Here is a 21,077-nt window from a genome sequence, read left to right on the forward strand (position 1 = left end):
AGGCAGGTGAACACATTCAATAAAAAAGGTTATATTCTGAAGAGAGGCTGAAGAACACGAGCTTTAAACCAATGATTGAAGGTATTAAAATTAACGGACCATCCCACACTTGAAAAATATCACTTTTTAACTTCTCAAACGATGACAGCCAAGCCAGTGTTCATGCTTTCAGGTATAGAAAAGGTGAAGCCCTTTTTGAGAAGCACATTCAACGAAAACAAAGTTTGAGCAAATTGATGTGACACCTTTAGATGGAAATAATACTGTTTTATTAAGAGATGCCAGTCTTCAGAATATGACACTAATGCTAAAATGACTGGGAGATACAAGTTCTTCCCAGCAATAAAATTGAAATATATATATAAAAAAATTAAATTAGAATTACTGCCTTGAATGAACAGAGTATATGAAAGCAGAATGAACGAGATGATAGACAAGTAGAAAATGATATGTGCAATTGAATCCAAGAAGAAAAATCACAGAAAGCCGTATTAGAACACAGGAGTAGAAAAACGAATAGTATACCTTTATATAAAATAATACCAGGTTTGCAGCAACAGAAAAATTCTGTTTCGCATTCCACATGAACTTGACTATTCACCAAAAGGACCACTTATAAACACAAATCAATGGATAAACAGTGTTTGTTCTGCCCAAGGCATTATTCACTGCTAGGAGTCTGTAGAAGAGAATATTGGTGATAAACCTCCATTACTTTTTTAAAATTTGGTATGAAATCAATGTTCTCAAACTCTGTTCACTTCTTACTGCACATAGGTGTCAGAACTGGTACAATCGTGCATCGCATGATTTTTTTTCGATTAAACCACAATTTCCTTAGTTTGTTTTTACATTTCTGCAATACCAAACAATTTCTGCTTTCAAACAAACCTGGAATTGAACCTTTGATAAAATAAATAGAAATTAAATCAAAGAAGTGGTGGCGGCTTTAGAAAACCTAATGCAGAATACACACAGGCAGAGTAAATGGTTCAGTGACCGGCATAGTGCAGTGTTAGGATATTTGGCTAAACGTTGCTATCGTCTGGTATTCAACGAGCACTCAGTGTATAGAAACAAAATGGGATTCACCGTCAAAAATATTGGCAAACCAAGGCTTCGTGACAAGTAGCCTGATCTCCGCGGATCACCCCATGATGTGCGTCTACGGGCGTTTTACAGTCAGCGTTACTGCCAGACCCCTTTCTCCCGTCGGAACACCACCAAAAAAAGAATTTAAAAGGGAAAATGTAATGCTTTGAGGCGAGTCATGTTTAAAAACACAACCTATGGTGTTGGCGCTGGTAACGATGGATCAGGTGAGGCTGCGTGGGGCGGACTCTAGGAGGCAGTGACCCCCTCCCACTCCACCAGGTACTGGACCTTGCCGTCCAGGGTGACGCGCCGCGCCAACACCCGATACTTCTCCCCGCAGGCCAGACGCCCGGCCGCTCCGAAGTAGCTGCTGATGGAGCTCTTGAGGGTGGAGATCTGGCCGTGGGCGCCCAGGCCGTGCACTATGTCTGTGGAGGGCAGCCCCGGCTGGAGTCCGGAGGGCTCTGTGGCGGGGGTGGTGGTGGTGGTGGCCGTGGGCTGGCGCGCCGGGGGCGGGATCTCAGGGTTTGGGGGCTGCAGGGCCCGCCGCGGTCGTCCTCGTTTCCTCTTGACGGGCGGATGGGTGACGGGCATCATCGGGGCCATGGCGTGTTGCTTCTTTAAGCTACAGAGGCTGGTAGGAGGACAAATGCAGAAGTCTGTGCAATGTTGGGGCAAAATAAAACTTTTCATTTCTGCATCAAAAAAAGAATAAGTTGAGTTTTATACGGTAGTTCCATTGACCTTTGATATGCTTTGCTCTGTTTAAACAACATGACTTTATTTATTGGGTCGCACTACGACCTGAAGTTGTTATTTTGTGTACTTTGGGCTTCCGGCTGACCTGGACTGCCTTGAGAGGCTGGTTGAGGTAGTTTCCGAGGTGCTCAGGGCACTGATCGATTCCACGTCTGAGGTTTGAGCGGATGGCAGAGAACGATCACTCCTGGTGAGGAGAAAAAGGAGGGGACTCCGGTTAAGTCCTGCTGTAGCTGAATCGCAACATCAATATCAGCAGCCAGACCATAGCGAGACAAGCTGGTAGCGGTACTGGCTCAAGCCTCATTCTCTGTACTCACTTGCTTGAGGTTAAAAGATCCATGGAATGAGAATCCATTAGTTGAGGCTTCCTCAGCTCCTGTGATGCAAAGACAAAAGTTTTACCTGTCGTTATACTCATGGATATTCTAAGAAATTTACACTAGACAAAAAATCATGTTCTAAAAAAAATGGAACGAGACACAGTGAGAGCATTTACTATGCAAATACGCCGACATACAATAGGGAGTTATGCACAAAGCCGGTAGTATCCTAATCTTTCTAGCCATATTTGTGCATTAGAGTAAAAATAGAGCACAAAAGGTCAGAGACACAGTTTGACTTTAACCCAGGACATTCTCAGTGGTGTTAAATCCCAAACGGTTCTGTGGCTTCACAGCTAGATGGTGTGGCTCCGGGAGACACACCATCCGGCTCGCACACACCGACCAACCCCCCCAGACATGCCCACCCGTACCTGGGAGAGGAGCTCAGTGGAATGGCGTAGCTTAGCGAGGGTCTCTGCGGACTGTGCGCCCTGCTTCCTCTTCCTCTTCTTCACGGTCCCATTGGTCACTGCGCTGGAGGTCCAAACACAAAATAAATCTCTTTGTTCTGTTGAATCATTAAAAAATGTTGAGCAGCAATTGTATGGTAATTGAATGCAAAAACATGAAGGCACAGTGTTGAGATTATATGCACCCTGGTAGGTGACGCCCGTGTATGGCAGTGGACCCCTGTAATGGAATGGTCTCTTAGCAACAAAACAGTGGAGCTTGTTGACATAGAATGTTTGTAGGTTTTTTACTAGCCCAAACCTATCTACCTCGAGAGCCTGTAAAAGGGCTAACAAGAAGAAGCAGGATATAGAAGGAATAGTCCTGAATAAAGTTTGCAGAATGTTGCAAGAGAACAGACAGCCCACCATGACCATCTTCACATAAAAACTGAAAGTGAATTGTATTTCAGAACAGCGCTACCTTCATAATGTTTTAAAGTAATCACAAATCAGTAAGTAACCACAAAGTATTTTTTGTAAGAACTGATATCTCGTTGAGATTTAGGCCGAATCTATCGCAGAGGGGTGCTTATTTACTCTCAATTTCCATTTACCTGCTTTTATCCAGAAGCGTCTTGCATTGAAGCTAAATTCCGGGAGCCATCTGGCTCAAGGAGGCCTCCAGGTCAGCACCAGACATAAACCCAATTCCTCTTGACTGACACTAGAGACCCAACAGTACCTGGTGTTGGAGAGGGGTTTGGTGGTAGGTCTATAGTACCGCTAGAGACCCAACAGTACCTGGTGTTGGAGAGGGGTTTGGTGGTAGGTCTATAGTACCGCTAGAGACGCAACAGTACCTGGTGTTGGAGAGGGGTTTGGTGGTAGGTCTATAGTACCGCTAGAGACCCAATGGTACCTGGTGTTGGAGAGGGGTTTGGTGGTAGGTCTATAGTACCGCTAGAGACCCAACGGTACCTGGTGTTGAGGAGGGGTTTGGTGGTAGGTCTATAGTACCGCTAGAGACCCAACGGTACCTGGTGTTGGAGAGGGGTTTGGTGGTAGGTCTATAGTACCACTAGAGACCCAACAGTACCTGGTGTTGGAGAGGGGTTTGGTGGTAGGTCTATAGTACCGCTAGAGACCCAACGGTACCTGGTGTTGGAGAGGGGTTTGGTGGTAGGTCTATAGTACCGCTAGAGACGCAACGGTACCTGGTGTTGGAGAGGGGTTTGGTGGTAGGTCTATAGTACCGCTAGAGACCCAACGGTACCTGGTGTTGGAGAGGGGTTTGGTGGTAGGTCTATAGTACCGCTAGAGACCCAACGGTACCTGGTGTTGGAGAGGGGTTTGGTGGTAGGTCTATAGTACCGCTAGAGACCCAACGGTACCTGGTGTTGAGGAGGGGTTTGGTGGTAGGTCTATAGTACCGCTAGAGACCCAACGGTACCTGGTGTTGGAGAGGGGTTTGGTGGTAGGTCTATAGTACCGCTAGAGACCCAACAGTACCTGGTGTTGGAGAGGGGTTTGGTGGTAGGTCTATAGTACCGCTAGAGACCCAACAGTACCTGGTGTTGGAGAGGGGTTTGGTGGTAGGTCTATAGTACCGCTAGAGACCCAACAGTACCTGGTGTTGGAGAGGGGTTTGGTGGTAGGTCTATAGTACCGCTAGAGACCCAACAGTACCTGGTGTTGGAGAGGGGTTTGGTGGTAGGTCTATAGTACCGCTAGAGACCCAACAGTACCTGGTGTTGGGGAGGGGTTTGGTGGTAGGTCTATAGTACCGCTAGAGACCCAACAGTACCTGGTGTTGAGCAGGGGTTTGGTGGTAGGTCTATAGTACCGCTAGAGACCCAACAGTACCTGGTGTTGGAGAGGGGTTTGGTGGTAGGTCTATAGTACCGCTAGAGACTGAACAGTACCTGGTGTTGGAGAGGGGTTTGGAGGACTTGCGCCCCTTGATGATGATCTCGTGAGAGGCCCTCTCCGGGACCCGGTTGGTGGGCTCCTCGGAGCTGGGCGGAGCCGGAGGGAAACGGATTCGTAGTCCAAACAGGTGCTTCTTCTTCTTGATCTCCTTCCCAGACATGAACCTGGGGAACCCGGAGACAGGGCAGGGGTGAAGAGAGCAGTCGGTTGGGTTAGTCAGATTGGAGCTGGGCAAGAAATCGAAGGGAAAACGTGTGAATTACTAAAACAAGATAATATTGGTTTCATCACCAAGCTTCTTACAGTTGATAAAATAAGATAATTTGCATTTATTAAAGACTTGTTAATAACTTCTTAATAATATTCAGTATTGTAAACATATCACCATGTTTACAAAAGTGATTCGTCAACAAAACATACCTGCTGCTGTTCTTGTTCAGCGCTTCCAAGATGTGTTCGTAGCGCTGTGTTCGTAGTGTGTTGGCGAGCTGTACGGACAACACAGAGGACATTAGGAATTGATCGTGCAGAATGTATTTAAGACAGGAAGGGTCAAAACATCCCCCCCACCTCGCCCAGCTGTAGGAGGTCCCAGTTGTCGTTGATGTAGGTCATAAGCTCTATCTCCGAGTCAAAGTACTTCTTCTTGTGGATAATGCTGAGATTATACAGACTCAAGTGGGCCACGTCCTCCCTGCGGAACAAATGTAGAATTCAGAAATGCATAATGCATGACATTGCGCTTCGTCAAAGACTGCTCGAGTCCTGTGGGCTATTGCCAGCCCGCTCCAACATTCAAGTCAACACAAATGCCTCAGTATAGCTCACCATCGCAGGGGAAGCCGCCGGAGATACTCTGGTCCACAGTTGCAAACTGAGCAAATGAACAGGTAGAACCTGAAAATTAGAAAACAGCAGTTCATTTAAAAAGGGACTGTATACACTATACAAAATAAGAATACAATGAAATGTGAATATCTCAGCATACACAATTATTATTTGAGTTAGAGGAGCTACTTCTATCATAAGTGTACAAAGCCAACATTCATACCTGTCTCCCGAGAGCATTGGCATCTGGAAGCACTGCAGACATGTCTCGTGGAACCACTGCTGACACCGGTTACACTGGAGCATCTTCAGGTACCACCTGCCAGAAAGAGAGGCGGTGAATACACAAGGAGGACAGCGAGCTAAACATGCATGTTAAGGTCACCGATAGCCTGGTAGAACATGCCATCAACACTGCCAGGGTGTGGAGTTCGATCCCCACCTGTGATAGGAATGCATGAACAACTCAACGTGTCATGTATTCAATATCTATAAACCATAATAGCCATTAGCCATAATAGTACAGAAATAACTTTTAATTTTAACTTTAAATAATTGTAGAATTAGTTGCAATGATTATGTGAATACTTTTTGGATGGGAAATGACTAATCAGATCCCTGATAGAGCATGAATGCCGAGACTGCCTGCAATGAGGGCTCATGAACAAGCCATGACTATCATTCATAATTTATCATAGAGCAGATGGTTTTATCCAAAGAACCTTATCCAACACAAATACATAAAACTAAGGAGAAGGTAAGAGGGTTAGACATCTTGCTCACTGATACCTATGGCTAGGCTCGGGGGGGGGGGGGTCACACTCACTCTCCAGGGGCTCCGCAGTAGCAGTAGCTCTGCTGGACGTTGGTCTTGTGGCCCTGGTCCCACAGCAGGTCGTCCAGGTGGTAGGGGAAGTACAGCTGCCACTCTCCCTGCTGGGGCAGCTGCAGTGCTTTGGTGCTGCAGCCCTTCTTCGGGACACTGCCCCTCTGAAACAAATACACACACATTCACTCACTGGAGAAGTACTGGAGGTTTGGAGATTTATCCCAGTTCATCGGTTATGATTTGTTTGGGTTCAACTATGGAATGCAGCCCGTTAAATTCCCATGTATTTGTGGTGTTTTGGTATTTCCCCTCTCTTCTTTTTCTCTCCCTGTCCTACATTTCAGGACTACAAATATGGCCGTTCTGGAGTCCAGACTGGATTGATTGATGGAGGCTTGCCAACGAGGGCTAATGCCGCCTTCAAAACGCTCAGAGTTTCCGGAAGGTTCAGACCTTAAGCTCTGAGGAAAGTGCTTTGAACTCTCTTGAGTTTTGTGCGGAGGTAAAGCTACCCGAGTCCTCCGAGATCACGTCCCCATGGGGTGTGCCCATTTCATTGATAGACTAAAGTGAACTTGCATCAAGCACTAGAGGCGAACTTAACACCCATTCTAACATTTGCATTACGATACATTATAGCTTACAATTACAAACATCACCTGATCAATTCTCTATCATGTTCAACTATCGCAAGTATTTCTAATAACTGATTCAGCAAAGAAGTGCAAAGAGGTCCCTACGGGCATCCATACTTGTTGTTATGAAGTGTTGTCACACAAACTATCTGTTTCTACGGTTTTCTGTCATAGCCTACAAATTTCTGAGGGGCGTTTCCTGAACACTCTTATTTCAGAAGAAGGGTAGATGTATGTAAAGACACGTAAGAGCTTCCGAACCGCCGAGCTGTTTTGAAGGCGGCATAAGCCACCGGTTAAAGGCCTCACCAGTTCCACCTGGTCTCTGGAATGCTCAATCAAGCTCATGATTGTTTCACACCAGCACTTTTTGTGTCCCTTCCTGTAAGCTGTGTTTTGTACCGTTTGTTAGCACTGTGGCCATTGGTCCGTTGGTTTCGCTTCTACCTGTTGCAATATTTGGCGTAAGGTGTCCCATGGCTCAGCCCATGGGAAGCTGGTAGGGATTAGCCTTTTAATTCTCTCCTGTTTTGTCAGGTTAGGGAGCTAAGCATACCCTTTGTTTTTCGTTGTAATTAAAAATACATTTTACAAGTCTGTTTATTATTTTGGCCCAGGCTCAACCTGATGTATAGCTTCTTTTGGCCTTGATATTCTGTAATACAATAAACCTTTTGTTTACTCCTGAAACCCAGATTCTTTACTGTTTGAGTTGGCTTTATGTTACCCCGTCCATCCCCTAGAGTAGAGCATCATAACAGCCATTTTCCCACCCATCTCTGCCATAAACAGGGCTAGCTGTGACCAATCATAACCTACTTTTTCAAACAAGCCAATCCCCAGCCATTGGCTCCTTCCTATAAAAACTTTGTCAAAGCTGAGAATAAACAACTACTGTGATAGTGTGTGCCTCATGCAGAACCAAAGGACACTTAAATAAACAATAAATAGACATATTGTTAGACAAAAAAGTGACCATGTGCAGAACAAAAAATGAATATTAATAATAGTGATTTTAAATGCAAGATGTCCATTGAGTACCTGGGGTGTAGCAGAGAGCTCACAATCCCTGCAGAGCCACTTGTCGTCAGAGTCGATGACTGTGGCATCGATGATGGGGGAGTGGCAGAGTTGATGGTACCCTGAACACAGCGGACAATTTAATATCAACATAGGTCTGTCTGTTTCAACATTAGGTGTATCAATAGTGTTTACATGCAACAACACACATTCATGAAAGGGCCCCCGTTTTACCACAAGGTGTGAGTGGGATTTGCCATTATCAGCCATTTCAGAATCTGACCCGCACTGTGCCTGATATCGCAAGGGGAAGTGTCGGCACAGAAGTATAATGGATAGAAGAGTCTACTAGCCTACCAAGTGGTCTTTAGCAACTGGAAGCCTTATCTATCAGGGCGGGGCAGATTTAGAAAAGACGTGTAATGGCTAGGGACAGTCGCACCTGGGGCTAAAATAGAGTTAGACCTGTAGGGTGTGTAGGTGGTGGCAGGTTTAAGCAACCTCCCCTAGCCAGAGTCGGACTGACTGGGCTCAGGGGCTGGCTGGGGCTTTACCCCTGCTCTGAATTCCCTAATCAGGTCCGAAAGCTTTAACGAGCCATCATCACGTCAACCCGAGCATAGGGGTGCAGACAGGTCAATAGGAAACACCTGCTCTGTCTGGAACATACACTCCAACTCCACCATCACCCGGTTTATTCATTCATTACCCGTGTCCTGGGAAGTCCTTCCTGTCTGCTACTGTGGTTTTCTACCATATGTATGTTCCATACCCTACACCATGGAATGATACACCAATGCATCTCATTTCATTTAACTTATGATTTGAATAACTCCTCCAATGCATTATGTCAGCTTCAGTTGATTATTATTCAATCCATTAGCACAAACTCATGGTGTTGAGTTAGACCAGCCATGATTAGGAATATGACCCTGGCTATTAAATGATGGAATATATGTCAAGCATTGTGGAAAAATCAACGGTACCTTGTCCACACTTATCGCAAATGACGATTTCATTAGGCTCCTCTGAACTTTCATTCTGGCAAATGGAGCACACTATGTCATCTTCATCATCGTCCTCGTCATCGTCCTCATCTCCTGAAGCAAGGGGCATCGTGTCAAACACCATCACTCCATCGCAAGTTGGCACAGTATAATCAGGCCAACTTAGTGACTGCTAAGACAGGCATACTATCTCAAATGGCTAAGCTAAAGAGTTACAGACGAGAAAAACACCAAACAGTGATGTAAAAAAGAAACGGCCAAGACCCCCAGCCGGGGGTCGCAGTAACCACAGAGCAGGACCAGGAGGGCTCTGGTTGAGTGAGATTGAAACAAAGTGGTGAAGGACGGTGTAGAAGGAGATAAAGCATGTTAAACCCCAGAAGACCACTCATGAACACGTTATTGGTGCAAAGCTCCACTTATTAGACTGCTATCACCCTGGTACTGTACCAATGCCCTTAGCAGCATGGACATTATAGTTAAACTGACAAGAATAAAAGTTGACCCATATTGGCAGTTAACTGTCAATCAGTCCCTCCAGAAAAACGCGATTATGTGATCGCATAATTCAACGCATAATCAGCCAAAGTCTGCATATTCATGCGGGGGCCGCATTTTTTCAAATATGCCGCACTTTCACTGCATAAATTGCCGATTTCCACGCAAAATATGTGGGGCTTGCATGATTTCATAATCCCCACATTTTCGTTTCAAAAAAGTCACATATATCTTAGCAGAAAGTTGAACAATTTTGCGTTTCCTTCACACAAGAGCAGCCATTTCCCTGTTGCCATTGGAACGTTATGAAGTGACGTTATGAAGTGACGTAATTACGCGACGTGAACGTCACCGAAAAGCTGCATTTTTTGCAAGTTCCCGCAATATTTGCAAGTTCCCACAATTTCATCGCATAAAATTGCATAAATATGCCGCATATTTCATCGCAATTTTAAGAAAACCTGCCGCATAATCAAGGATTTTTGGCCGCAACAATCACAAAAAAACGCCGCATTTTTCTGGAGGGTCTGGTCAATGCTTAATAACAATGTGATTGATTTAGTGAAAGAAATACTGTGATGTGATGGGTTGCGTCAATATCCTCGATGTTTCTAAAGATCATTCATCAAGTTACTGAATAACTGAACAATTGAGTTAACGCTCTTACAGGGACACTTGGGAAATGGTGCAGATTATTCGAGGATGATGAAACTAGTCATGATTTTATGTCCTCCCATCTGAGATAATAGGGGAATGTGTTAGACGAAAAAGGTTGATTAAGAATCAACCCCCTCCTACACGTAAAAAAAGGTTAGGAAACCAATCAAGGGAAAGGAGGCCACATCGTGTGCCTGAGGCTTTGCTTTAATTACTGCATGTGACCTGTAGCTGAACCGTTTCCCAGTGCTGTGAATACCTCTCCTAGGCTCCTCTCCAGAGGGGAGCCAGCTCACTACGGCACTGAGACCACACACTGACTGTTAACTGTCAGGGATAGAGACAGCGATAGTACAGGGCTGAATGGAGAGATAGTAGAGAGACTGGGACAGCACAGTCCTCGATTAGGAAAGCTAAGCCACAGCGGACTAGGCCAAGAAAGAAACTGCCGCCAGAAGAGAAAAATATAGGTAATATAATGGGGGTAATATAATGGGGGTTAAAAACACAAAAAATGAAGTCCAAAGTAGACATGCCACACGCAAGCTTTCTCTGTATAACTTACCTGTCTGGATGTTTGTCCAGAGCACCCAGGACTTGGACCGGTCTTCAAACACTACAAAGCATCGCTGCTTGTCCCGGTCTATCTGGGGGAGAAAAGGTCACTCACGTTTATAACATAATCAATATTTGTTAAATTTAAAGAGCAATGTGCAAGTTCATGTCTTTTATTAATTCACATTGTGTGCTCCTAGAAATCTGATGAAGGATTATTTTAGTTTTCTACTGCCAGCAAGTTCTACAAATAATAAACCAATGTAGATACACAGGGCACGGAACACATTGAGCGATTAAACCATGAAGGGTTTAAAAACCACACTGACACAAAGTGCGATGGGGTTGTCAATCAGAAACATTACAGTAGTGCTGGCGTGACATGTGGGGTATTCCCCTTCTGATTTGTGTCAATTTAAATATTTTGGTGCACGTGAACCTTTACACCTTCCCAATATGACTGTATTCTTTACATCTTGGCCTTTATACCGTCACACAGGACTATAGTCATTAGAAATACTTGTATGTATTGTCGATATGTTATTGTTTATTTATACAGGGACAACTCACTTTTTTCTCATTATTAGTAATTGCACTAGAGTTAGTGAGCAGCATATGTACATTTTTGTCCCTGGGCAGGCAGAACAAGAACAGTAAATGCGCACCACATACATTTCTACATAAAAGTCCATTATTGGGAAATAAATGAAAGTACAATAAATCCAAGGCGATCATAAGGGATGACATTTTTGTGCTGATTTTGGAAAAGGCTTCAGGCTGGTTGTAACACTGCCAAGCTTCCGGAGTCCCTCATGTTTGTGGGTATTGAAAGACCGTAGTTCTTCATCGTTTCATAACATTGTCTTTAAATCATCATTCCCCACACCTTAATTATCCGGGGGTACCAACCTGCCAGTTGCACTTTAAGGCTGCAGATGTGTAGAGTATATGTGTATTAAGTATATCCTTACATCAATTTGTTTTTAAATACAGAAAATAGCACCTCCCTCAGACTTACCTTGGTGATTGTGCCCAGGTAAAATAAGCCGTCAGACCAGCGAGCCAGGACATCCTGGCCCTCTTTGAACCTGTCAGCCAGCATGCTGTCCTCTCCATAATCCTCTCCACCAGACAAGCTGGCAGGGGACAGGGGGGCTGCTTGCTGCTGCCTCTGGGAGTGGGCTCTCTGCTGGGCGGGCGAGTGGTCTACAGTCACCGAGTCTCTGGGGGGGGGGGGGGGTGGTGTTAAACGAGGAAGAGCCTTCTAATTTATTTTGTTATTTACGTAACGTTTCCTTTGTAATGCATGTTCAGAAATTGTTTTAGCAATTTAAGAAATGGCAGGCAATATAATGTAGGTGATAGAACATTTTGCAATTAATGAAAGGCAATCCACTAGGTCAATGAGTTAACAATATAAATGCAGTTATGCAAAGTTACATTATCGCCACGATGTTTCATATGCATGCTAGTTAGAGCACATGCCAAGAAAATGGTTGCAGGAATACAGTGTGTCAGCCTTGCGCCACAATGTATTATTTTCAAAGAATGACATGCGCGTTATGCTCAATATGACAAAACTTTTAGTATGACATAAATAACACATTTGAACACGTTAAGAATGTGCCTTCTTGGTCGGAGTATTTTGGAGGGAAAAGCCGTAGCAATAAACAGTGGACTGTCGGCAGCGCAGGTAGCAGTGCATTTCCTGCATGACGGCCAGTCATACTGGGCAGTGTTGCCAGATTGGGCTACATGTCCCGCCCAATCTGGCAACGCTGGCTGCAGCGCGCTGCGGCCAGTGGTGCCAGATTGTACGGGAAATCTGGCAACTCTGATACTGGGTCTCTTTGTTCAAACACCCACCGACTAACTACACGGGGCTCAGGATTGGGACTAATAAAAACGGCTCCATAGATTCAATAATTTAAGTGTTGGAATAAAGTAAAACACTAGATATTGGCTGGTATTAATTAGTTCAAATGGTTTGCCGCCCGAATTTATTAGCCACACACAAAGCACAACTGTGTGAGTGAACGCCAGCCCCTGGAGCCCCCCACAGGAAAACACGGAGCGAATGAAAACAATACCTCATTCGGTCCCCTCCGCTGGCGGTATCACCTGAACAATGGAACAACTTCATAGATTGGAGCTCTTTTATTTTAGCCCCGCTTTCTTTTATTTCACCTCACTAGATTAGACGCCACAATCCGCAACCCCAGCACTGTTTTTCAGAAAATAACAAACAGATAATTTTCCTCTGGTGCATTCGCCATTTTGGTTTCCCGCTGATGACCGCGGTGCATGCTGGGAAGCGCGCTAGCCGAAGTTTTTATTTTTTTTCCAAGCAAAGTTTTTTTTCTTCACGTTTGAAATAGTAGGCAGGGCATTTCACGTAGGCTGGAAATGCTCGCGTATTTAGCAATGTGTTCAAATATTTGGAAGCTAATGAATTTTCCATTGTATTCAATATATGAGTTCCAGGCTTAATTTATCGATATTTATCGAATAGATCAAAGATCGATGAATTGATCAAATTGATCAAAATGTAACCGTTTACATTATAAACGTATTCTCATATCTCTCTCCTGTCACATATGTGCATATTTACCGTGAAAGGCGAGTAATCAAGACCGCGGCAATATAACTGTATTCAGAATCATGGCCGTTGTCGGAACTATAACGTCACCTATTAATGTGTTCCCCCTACAATAAATAAAAATAATGCTAACAATGGTCAGACATGCAATACAAACAACACCATGCGTTAAAGATAGAGTATGCAGCGGACTGACGGTCACCTTACGCCTTGCGCATGCGCAATGCATCTCCGCTCGGTGAGAGGTATGCGCCGATCGGGGATCGGGGCAGCTGCAACACAGAGCCGGCCGTGCATAGAGAGTGTCATTCCTCCGCCGTTTCACAGATCAGAAGCGACAAGTCGCTTGGTAGGAGAGTCCAGTCAGAAATGGGTTTGGGTTTCTCGGTCTCTTTTCGTAAACGGGGTTTAGAGACTTCGACATCGGAGCGAATTAGGAAGCCGCATTGTGAGGTTGCGGTCTGCGCGTGTTGTGGATGGTCTCCCGCAGGCAGGTCCACGTATTGAGATGATCCATTTTTGTGATGGCGAAGGGTCTGTTTCCACGGGCCTGGGTGAAAAAGTCCTTCTACTTCCAGGTAATCGCTGTTTTGTCTACCATTCAACATAGCCAATGTATCAGCGTGAAACTATTATGACAATGATGACGGTAGCGTCATGGTGTCAATTCGGTTTGACAGCTGTAGCTGTAGTAGGAAGCATTGCGTTCTGATAGCACACACTGCTTCGATCACCTGACTGCACTGGTCGACTTGTTATTATCGATTTTTTTCTTTTTTTTATTTATTTATTTTTATTATCAGTATTGTTAAAACGCTCACTTGGTGGGCGTTTTAACAATACTGATAACAGATAATAAAGGTTATCAGTAATAGACACCAGGGAATTGGTGCTTTAAAAAACCTCACGGTCCATGTTACCCCCAAAGCCTTTGAGTGTCACGCAATCAAAGGTCACGTCGTAAATATTTTCTCAGTCATCTCCTTATTAGCTTTGTTTTCTCCCACTCACTTTGGCTGTCAGTCTCCAAGGACTCTTGGTTTGAGCCCCTAATTGAGTCTGAAGTTGCATCACAGGGGAAATAATGCCCTGGTCCACATGCAGAGTGGAGCAGGGCAACAGTTATTGGCCAGGGGTGGCTCCCAGCCAGCAGCTCTTCTACATCCAGTAGCCCAGATAGATTAGCAAGTGTGGACAAAAAGAAAGAATGACTCAAAATGCACTCAAAATGTATTTGGATATATTTTGGTTAAAGAAGTAATAACGGTGTGAGTTTTATTTTAAGTAAATGCCTTTTCGATAGATTGTGCCCTTGCCTAACAAACCCTGACCTGACCACTTTGCAGCACGTGTGTATCATCGATGTTTAAAAAGAGGGGTGTTGATAAATTGTCAATGTGGTTACGGGATAAGAGTGTAGTGAATAAAAGTGGAGAGTGGTCTTATCGCAGCCAGTGGGTCTGTGGCTTTACCTAGGGGATGCAACAGGCCCCTCTTCTCTGGTTGGTTATCCAAGTACGGATTAACAAAATAAAACCCACACACATAGGCATGTACACACACACACACACACGCATGTAAACACATACACACACAAGCGGTCCAGAAGGGGCTTTCTGGCCCAGAGGGACCAACCAATTACATTAACAGCTCCTATTAAAGGTCATTTTTCTCTCCTAATGTGATGATGAGTCGAGTCTGTGTTTTTTTGTCAGCAGTTAGTTGTGCGTTTGTTTGCATGGATGCAGCAGTGTGAGCTCCGATTGAACTGATCAAACAAGTTTATTACAGGAATGTGTTTCGGCTGCATTAGCAAAGACCTCTTGAAAACTCACAAGAACATATTGTTTTGTCCAAAGCTTCTGACACTGAAGTGTGATCCAGGTCATTAAGAAACAGGTGGAGGTGAGGACTCTAGGCCTGTACCTCAAGGTTTCCAACAGGTAGACAGCAGACATGGGGTGGGGGGTTCAAACGCCCCATGTGGCGTTACCATCCTAACCCCAACATGTTACACAACCCTGCATTTAATCACACATGCTTTGGCATTCTTTGTAATGTGGCATTCTAAGTCCAAGTTTCTTCAATCAATCTTTTTGTAGTTTTGGAAACTGGTTGGAAAAGTATTGAGTGCTCACCCCAGGGTAGAGTGAGGGGGGCTGGGCGGAATATCCAGCATTTTCCTCTCTGATTTCCAGGTTTCCCTCATGCCTCCACACCTATCTTTAGATCTGTTTGTGTCTTGTCTCAACACGAAGGCTGTGTGTCATCAGACCCTACTTGACAGGGACACCAACCAACTGTCACGTGTTCCTGTCTGCGGTCAGGCATCAGCACTGACCATGTTGTGTGTTCTTATTGGAGGGTTCGGTGGCTTCGGCTGGGGTGACTCTCGTCTTGGATTTATGGATACTTGAGCTTGATGTAGGTTTTAATCTCAGCACTGATGTTATTATAGCAATACCCCATGTTGTCATGCCCACTGTTGTCCTGCATAGAACAACACTAAGTTATTGTTCCCTCTGTGCAAGACATTGGTCAGAGTGATACATGTGATCGAATCCAGAATAACTTCTGGATTCGATCACACACCATCATGCCAGCTAAACTCAGGATCAGCTTAGTTGGCATGATGGCTGCTTTGCTGCCACAACACAAGAGTTGTTTGATAGTTTGCTGTCAAATGTCAACGTTTACCTCAAGACAGCATATTATAGGTTGTGATTGGAGAATTTAACTGTCATAGGCCAGGATGATGTTTTGTACCCAGCTTTCACCCCCTTACTCAAAAGCCTTATACACAAGAGACAACAGGAACCTACACAGAGCCAGTGTCCAGGCTGAGTGTAGGACATGTGATGGGGATTCCCGTGACATCTTTCCTCTCTGTATCTAATTCAAGATACAAAAACTACATCGTCACATACACATACAGGATTTACAGTGAAATGAAATGGGCAATGGTTATGCGTTTCTGAAACAGTACAAGTATTAACAATATAAATAAGAAACAGTATTTACAGTGAAAAGCAACAAGATGCCGCAATAGATCTGAAAATAGGTAATAAAATACATGTGTCGTCACTATATGAGTGTCTGTGCGTGCATACGAGTGTACAAGAGTGTGTGGCCGCTTGGTGGGGGGTCCGGGCGAGATCAATGATCATGTTCCTGATGGCTTTGGGAAAGATACTCCCTCTCAGTCTCAGTAGTCTTCAGCTACTGATTGGTTTGACTGGTTGATAAAATGATTTCCACTGGGCCACTGAGGCCAGGGTCTAGCGTCCAACCAGAACTATTGACTCTGTGGATTTATTGAGTGGGGCTTCAATCAACATACCGACCAGTTCCCCACGCTTTGTCCTTTGTTTTCTTCCAAAGACCCTCCATACATTGTGATCGGTCATATGCTTTTTAACCAAGGTAACTTGGTTACCATTAGCTACCAACTAAGGGGTTGATAAGGAAGAATCATTTCCCTGCCAGACTTTCAAGGTGGACAACCCTGTAATGCCTGTATTCTGTATTTGAACAAATAAAGAAGGTTGTTTAACAGAAGCTGTACTAAATGTGAAAAAATATGTGAATACTTTCCAACAGGATATCACCTCTTGCTCCATAAATGTCTGGGGGGAGATAGATCATATCCAGCACATATGCAAGATTAATCTGTGTGTGTGTGTGTGTGTGTGTGTGTGTGTGTGTGTGTGTGTGTGTGTGACAGGATAGTATAGTTGTTGTAGACATTGGGATTAAAACATATTGAATCCCTACTAAAGTCTACTTAAATTCAAACAAAATACCATACCAGGTCTTTGGATTGAATTTCAATATTCAATTCCAAAGCGACTAGCAGACTCAGGATGTCTTTAGATGTATGCCATTAAGGAGCAGGCAGGGTTTGTGGTATCTGGCTCAAGGGTACCTCCAAATAGAATGTTTTCATTGGGATTCAAACTTAATGAAATTCAATCAAAAGAACTGGTAAGGTCAAAAGACTTGGTAAGGTGTTTTGATTGAATTTCAATAAGTTTGAATCCCAATGTCAACAGTCTACTTGTAGTCACCCTTGAGCCAGAAACCACAAACCCTGCCATCTCATTAATGGCATCTAAAGACATCCTAAGCCTGTAATTTGCTCTTGTTGAACCTGTGGGACATGCTACTTTTTTCCTTTCAATGTTTGAATGTGAAATTATCTGAATGTGTTCATTGTTGTTGTCTCTCCCTTGGGCTCAGGCTCGCATCTCCTTTGTGCGGGTGAAGTACCTGTTCCTGACCTGGCTGGCGGTGCTGGTGGGGAGCTGGGTGCTGTACGGACAGTACTCCACCTACACAGAGCTCTGCAGGGGGCACGAGTGCAAGACGGCTATCGTGAGTCAAATGTCTTCTCCTTCTTCTTTTGTGATTTTGTCCTTTACAACTCCTCCTTCCTGTTGTCTTTCATCCCCCATTTATCTTCTCGGTGTGCTTCAGGTCCTTTTTTTGATTTGTGGAACGTTTTGTTGAGGATAAAATACTTGTCTGCTTACTATTTATCCTTCTCTTGTTGTTTCAATCAGTCTTATTAATGTGTGTGTGTGTGTGCGTGTGTGTGTCTCTCAGTGTGATAAATACAAGAGGGGTATGATTGACGGCTCCGCCTGCAGCAGTCTGTGTGATAAGGAAACCCTCTCCATGGGAAGATGTCTCTCCACGCTCCCTAACAACCAGGTGAGGCGCTCGCTCTGAACATTCTGTACATAAGGAGGTTTTTATATTTAATATTCTCCCTTCAACTTGTATAGAGTCACTAAAGACAAATTATCCAACACTTTATTTTTGGTCTGTAAAACAAGTGTTAACTCCACCCCCCCCAGTTAACAATTACTCACACACGGCATACACACACACACACACACTAGTAGAGTGAGCACTTCTCTGTGAGGGGGGGCCTGACCTCTGGTTCCTGGTCTCCAGGTGTACACGGGGAGCTGGGGGGACCTTGACGGCATCATCCGCTGCCGGCTGGGCGACGCGGGGCCCTACGAGCTGGGGGAGGAGCCTGAGCCCCGCAGGGAAGCGCCCGTGTTCGACACGCCCACAAGGGGCACGTCGGTGGAGAAGTTCAGAGAGATGGTGTCCAACCACCTCAAGGTGAGGCAGGCTGTCCTCTGGGTAGCGATGAGGTGTCATACATTTCCTCTGTTGGAGCCCATGAGGTGGAGCTGAGAGGTGCAGTGGAGTTGTAGTTTGAAAGAGGGAGAGAACTGCTGAGAGCAAGAAGATGAAACTCGACAACCAAAGTTAATGTCCCTTCCCTCCCTACCTTCTCCCTCATTGAGTGTGGTTCCATTCATGCCCCTGTGTTTGACACGCAAGATAGATCCCTTAGCCAATCCTGGTCGAGATGCCCTGATTGTCCGAAATAGTGAAAGATATATATATATATACATATAGAGTGCTATAGCATGCCACAGTATTCATAGTGAACTTTTTTGCTCTAAGGTATTTGGGTTAACCTAAATAGTGCAAAGGTAAATGTGACCAGGCCTCCCATGTTAACATAATGACACTTGAACCTTTAGACTAACCGTAACCCTAGTAAATCATGCAATGGAACTAATTTAACCGATGAATTCGATCCAGGGTGGAAAATTTAATCACTGCACTTCTATCCAGCATTAAGGCCTATTCCTAATGGCCGTTTCACCATCCGGTGGAAATCCAGGGAAATATTAGAAGTCTAGACAACATAGTTTCAACCTATAGCTTAATGATTAGAAACGGTTTGCTCTGAAGCTGCTTATTAACTCAGCCCTCTCTCTCTCTCTCACACACAATCTCTCTTTCACACTCTCACTCTCTCTTTCAGTCCAAGCTAGGGGAGCAGGCCAACCTCGCTAGCCTGGTCAGTCAAATCCTCTTTGTCGCCGATGGCAACAAGGACGGCAGGGTATCCCTGCCTGAAGCCCGATCTACTTGGGCTCTCCTCCAGATGGACGAGGTACGAGAAGGAATACAAATCTGATTGACATGGAAATCCTTTGTACTCTTTTAATGGCCCCCTTTTTATGGCACCAGGTAAATTATCCATTAACAGACATTAACCATTTTATAATGGCCTTTAACAGCCATTATAAAATCAACCCTAAAATGACATCACATGCGGGACGGTCCACAAAGATGCACGATAGGAAGGCTTATCAATCAATCCATCATAATTCTGGCTGGACACTCCCATATGTCACTATGGGGTTGGATAAATATCCTAATGGCTGATCGACATCTCACCCGGTGTTAAAATGGATTCCTTTTAAGCAGGTAACTATAAACTAAAGTGCCGACCCACTGGGGTCTCATACATCTCCTCTGCTGTGGTCTGTCTGGTGGACGTGGCAGGTGCTGCTGGGCCTGTTGCTCCAAGACCACGGCCACACCCCTCGGCTCCTGGGCTTCTGCGGGGACCTGTACATGACAGAGGTGGTCCCCTATGGGCCCCTGTATGGCCTGGCCCTCCCCTGGCCGCTGGTGGCCTGGGTGCCCGGCGGCATGCAGAGGAGCATGGACCAGTGGTTCACGCCCTCCTGGCCCCGCAAGGCCAAGATCTCCATGGGGCTTCTGGAGCTGGTGGAGGACCTCTTCCACGGCACCTACGGCAGCTTCCTCATCTGCGACCTGGCCGCCGCCCACTTCGGCTACACCGAGCGCCACGAGCTGCGGCTCACCGACACGCGCGCCGTGGTCGCCGAGGAAGAGTTCCGCCGCGCCATGCGCTCGCGCCGCTGCGAGACGGACGCCGACTGCGTCTACGGCGTGGACTGCCGGACGTCCTGCGACGCGGCGGTGAGGCGCTGCCGGGAGGAGGCGGAGCGGCCCAACCTGGCCAAGGCGTGCGGCACGCTGAAGGACTACCTGCTGCGGGGGGCGCCGGCGGGGCTGGGCGAGGAGCTGGAGAGGCAGCTGTACGCCTGCATGGCGCTTGGGGGGGACCCGGCAGGCGGGCAGATGAACATGGAGCACTCGCTCATCCTCAACAACCTCAAGGCGCTGCTGTGGAGGCAGATCTCCCACACCAAGGACTCGTGATGGGGCCCGGCCACGCCTCACGGCACAGGGGCCTGGGAGGGACCCAGCGGGACACGTGTTGGGGCCCTTTTCTCTACAGCGACGGTATATCGACATGACTGTAACAACCCTCAATTTAATTCACTCGAGATCTGCTATCAGAATGGCTCCTCATAAAGCGGATCCATGCTGGTATGTTGGAGGAGCCAATAAGGAGGATGCTGCTGTAACAGAGGAGCCAATAGGGAGGATGCTGCTGTAACAGAGGAGCCAATAGGGAGGATGCTGCTGTGACAGAGCCAATAGGGAGGATGCTGCTGTGACAGAGGAGCCAATAGCGGATAGCAGACAAACTATCCCATTTTATGTTCCACGACTTCAGATCTGGCCCTGTTCCATTAAGTGAAGAGGAAACACCCAATGAGCTCCAAAGGAGATCGATAGTATTCTGTACAGCAGTCGTATACTGTGCTGACACTGCTAGTCATACGTTTTCTATGGCAAAATTTAAATGTCTTAATTTCACTCTAGGTTGAGTTCTACACTTGTGATTTGGGTTTCACTCAATTAGTGCCATGAAACAGATAATTTTTAAAACGCTGAATGTTTACCTCGTCAATCTTAGGGAAACTGCAAACTTTGGGAATCTAGTCCATTATCTGAATGCTGACGTGAAAACCAATCCTCTGCTGAAAGAAGCTGTCATGAATTGAAATGTTATCATAAATGTATTGTCAAATCACTTTGAGTGAAAGAATGCATTGTTTGAAGTCTGTAGTCATTGATGTCGTTGCTGTATGGATATGCAAGTACTTTTTTTGAAGTTGAAAACCAGCATGAT

At 45.4% G+C, this 21,077-nt stretch overlaps 2 protein-coding genes across 3 annotated transcripts; one reads left to right on the plus strand and one right to left on the minus strand.

Annotated features, from left to right (window-relative positions):
• Nucleotides 1-121: 121 nt before the first annotated feature.
• Nucleotides 122-12,871, minus strand: mtf2 (metal response element binding transcription factor 2). 2 transcript variants are annotated; one of them, XM_079750671.1, is made up of 15 exons: nucleotides 12,681-12,871; nucleotides 11,609-11,813; nucleotides 10,601-10,682; nucleotides 8,860-8,973; nucleotides 7,895-7,995; nucleotides 6,216-6,379; nucleotides 5,613-5,708; nucleotides 5,390-5,458; nucleotides 5,132-5,255; nucleotides 4,982-5,049; nucleotides 4,555-4,725; nucleotides 2,612-2,714; nucleotides 2,175-2,233; nucleotides 1,940-2,041; nucleotides 122-1,729 (listed from the first exon to the last, which is right to left on the minus strand). In XM_079750671.1, exons 1-15 carry the CDS (start codon nucleotides 12,731-12,733, stop codon nucleotides 1,342-1,344), a joined length of 1,899 nt encoding a protein of 632 aa, XP_079606797.1. In that variant the 5' UTR covers nucleotides 12,734-12,871; the 3' UTR covers nucleotides 122-1,341. The 2 variants fall into 2 exon arrangements, with proteins under 2 accessions (XP_079606797.1, XP_079606798.1); XM_079750672.1 differs by having other exon boundaries at nucleotides 123-1,729; nucleotides 8,860-8,970.
• Nucleotides 12,872-13,492: 621 nt separating this feature from the next.
• dipk1aa (divergent protein kinase domain 1Aa) lies at nucleotides 13,493-21,014 on the plus strand. The gene is made up of 6 exons (XM_079750669.1): nucleotides 13,493-13,767; nucleotides 17,429-17,563; nucleotides 17,795-17,902; nucleotides 18,149-18,325; nucleotides 19,044-19,175; nucleotides 19,571-21,014. Exons 1-6 carry the CDS (start codon nucleotides 13,714-13,716, stop codon nucleotides 20,255-20,257), a joined length of 1,293 nt encoding a protein of 430 aa, XP_079606795.1. The 5' UTR covers nucleotides 13,493-13,713; the 3' UTR covers nucleotides 20,258-21,014.
• Nucleotides 21,015-21,077: the final 63 nt, after the last annotated feature.

This window comes from Pollachius pollachius (genome assembly GCF_949987615.1).
Source record: "Pollachius pollachius genome assembly, chromosome: 14".
Taxonomy (NCBI): domain Eukaryota; kingdom Metazoa; phylum Chordata; class Actinopteri; order Gadiformes; family Gadidae; genus Pollachius; species Pollachius pollachius.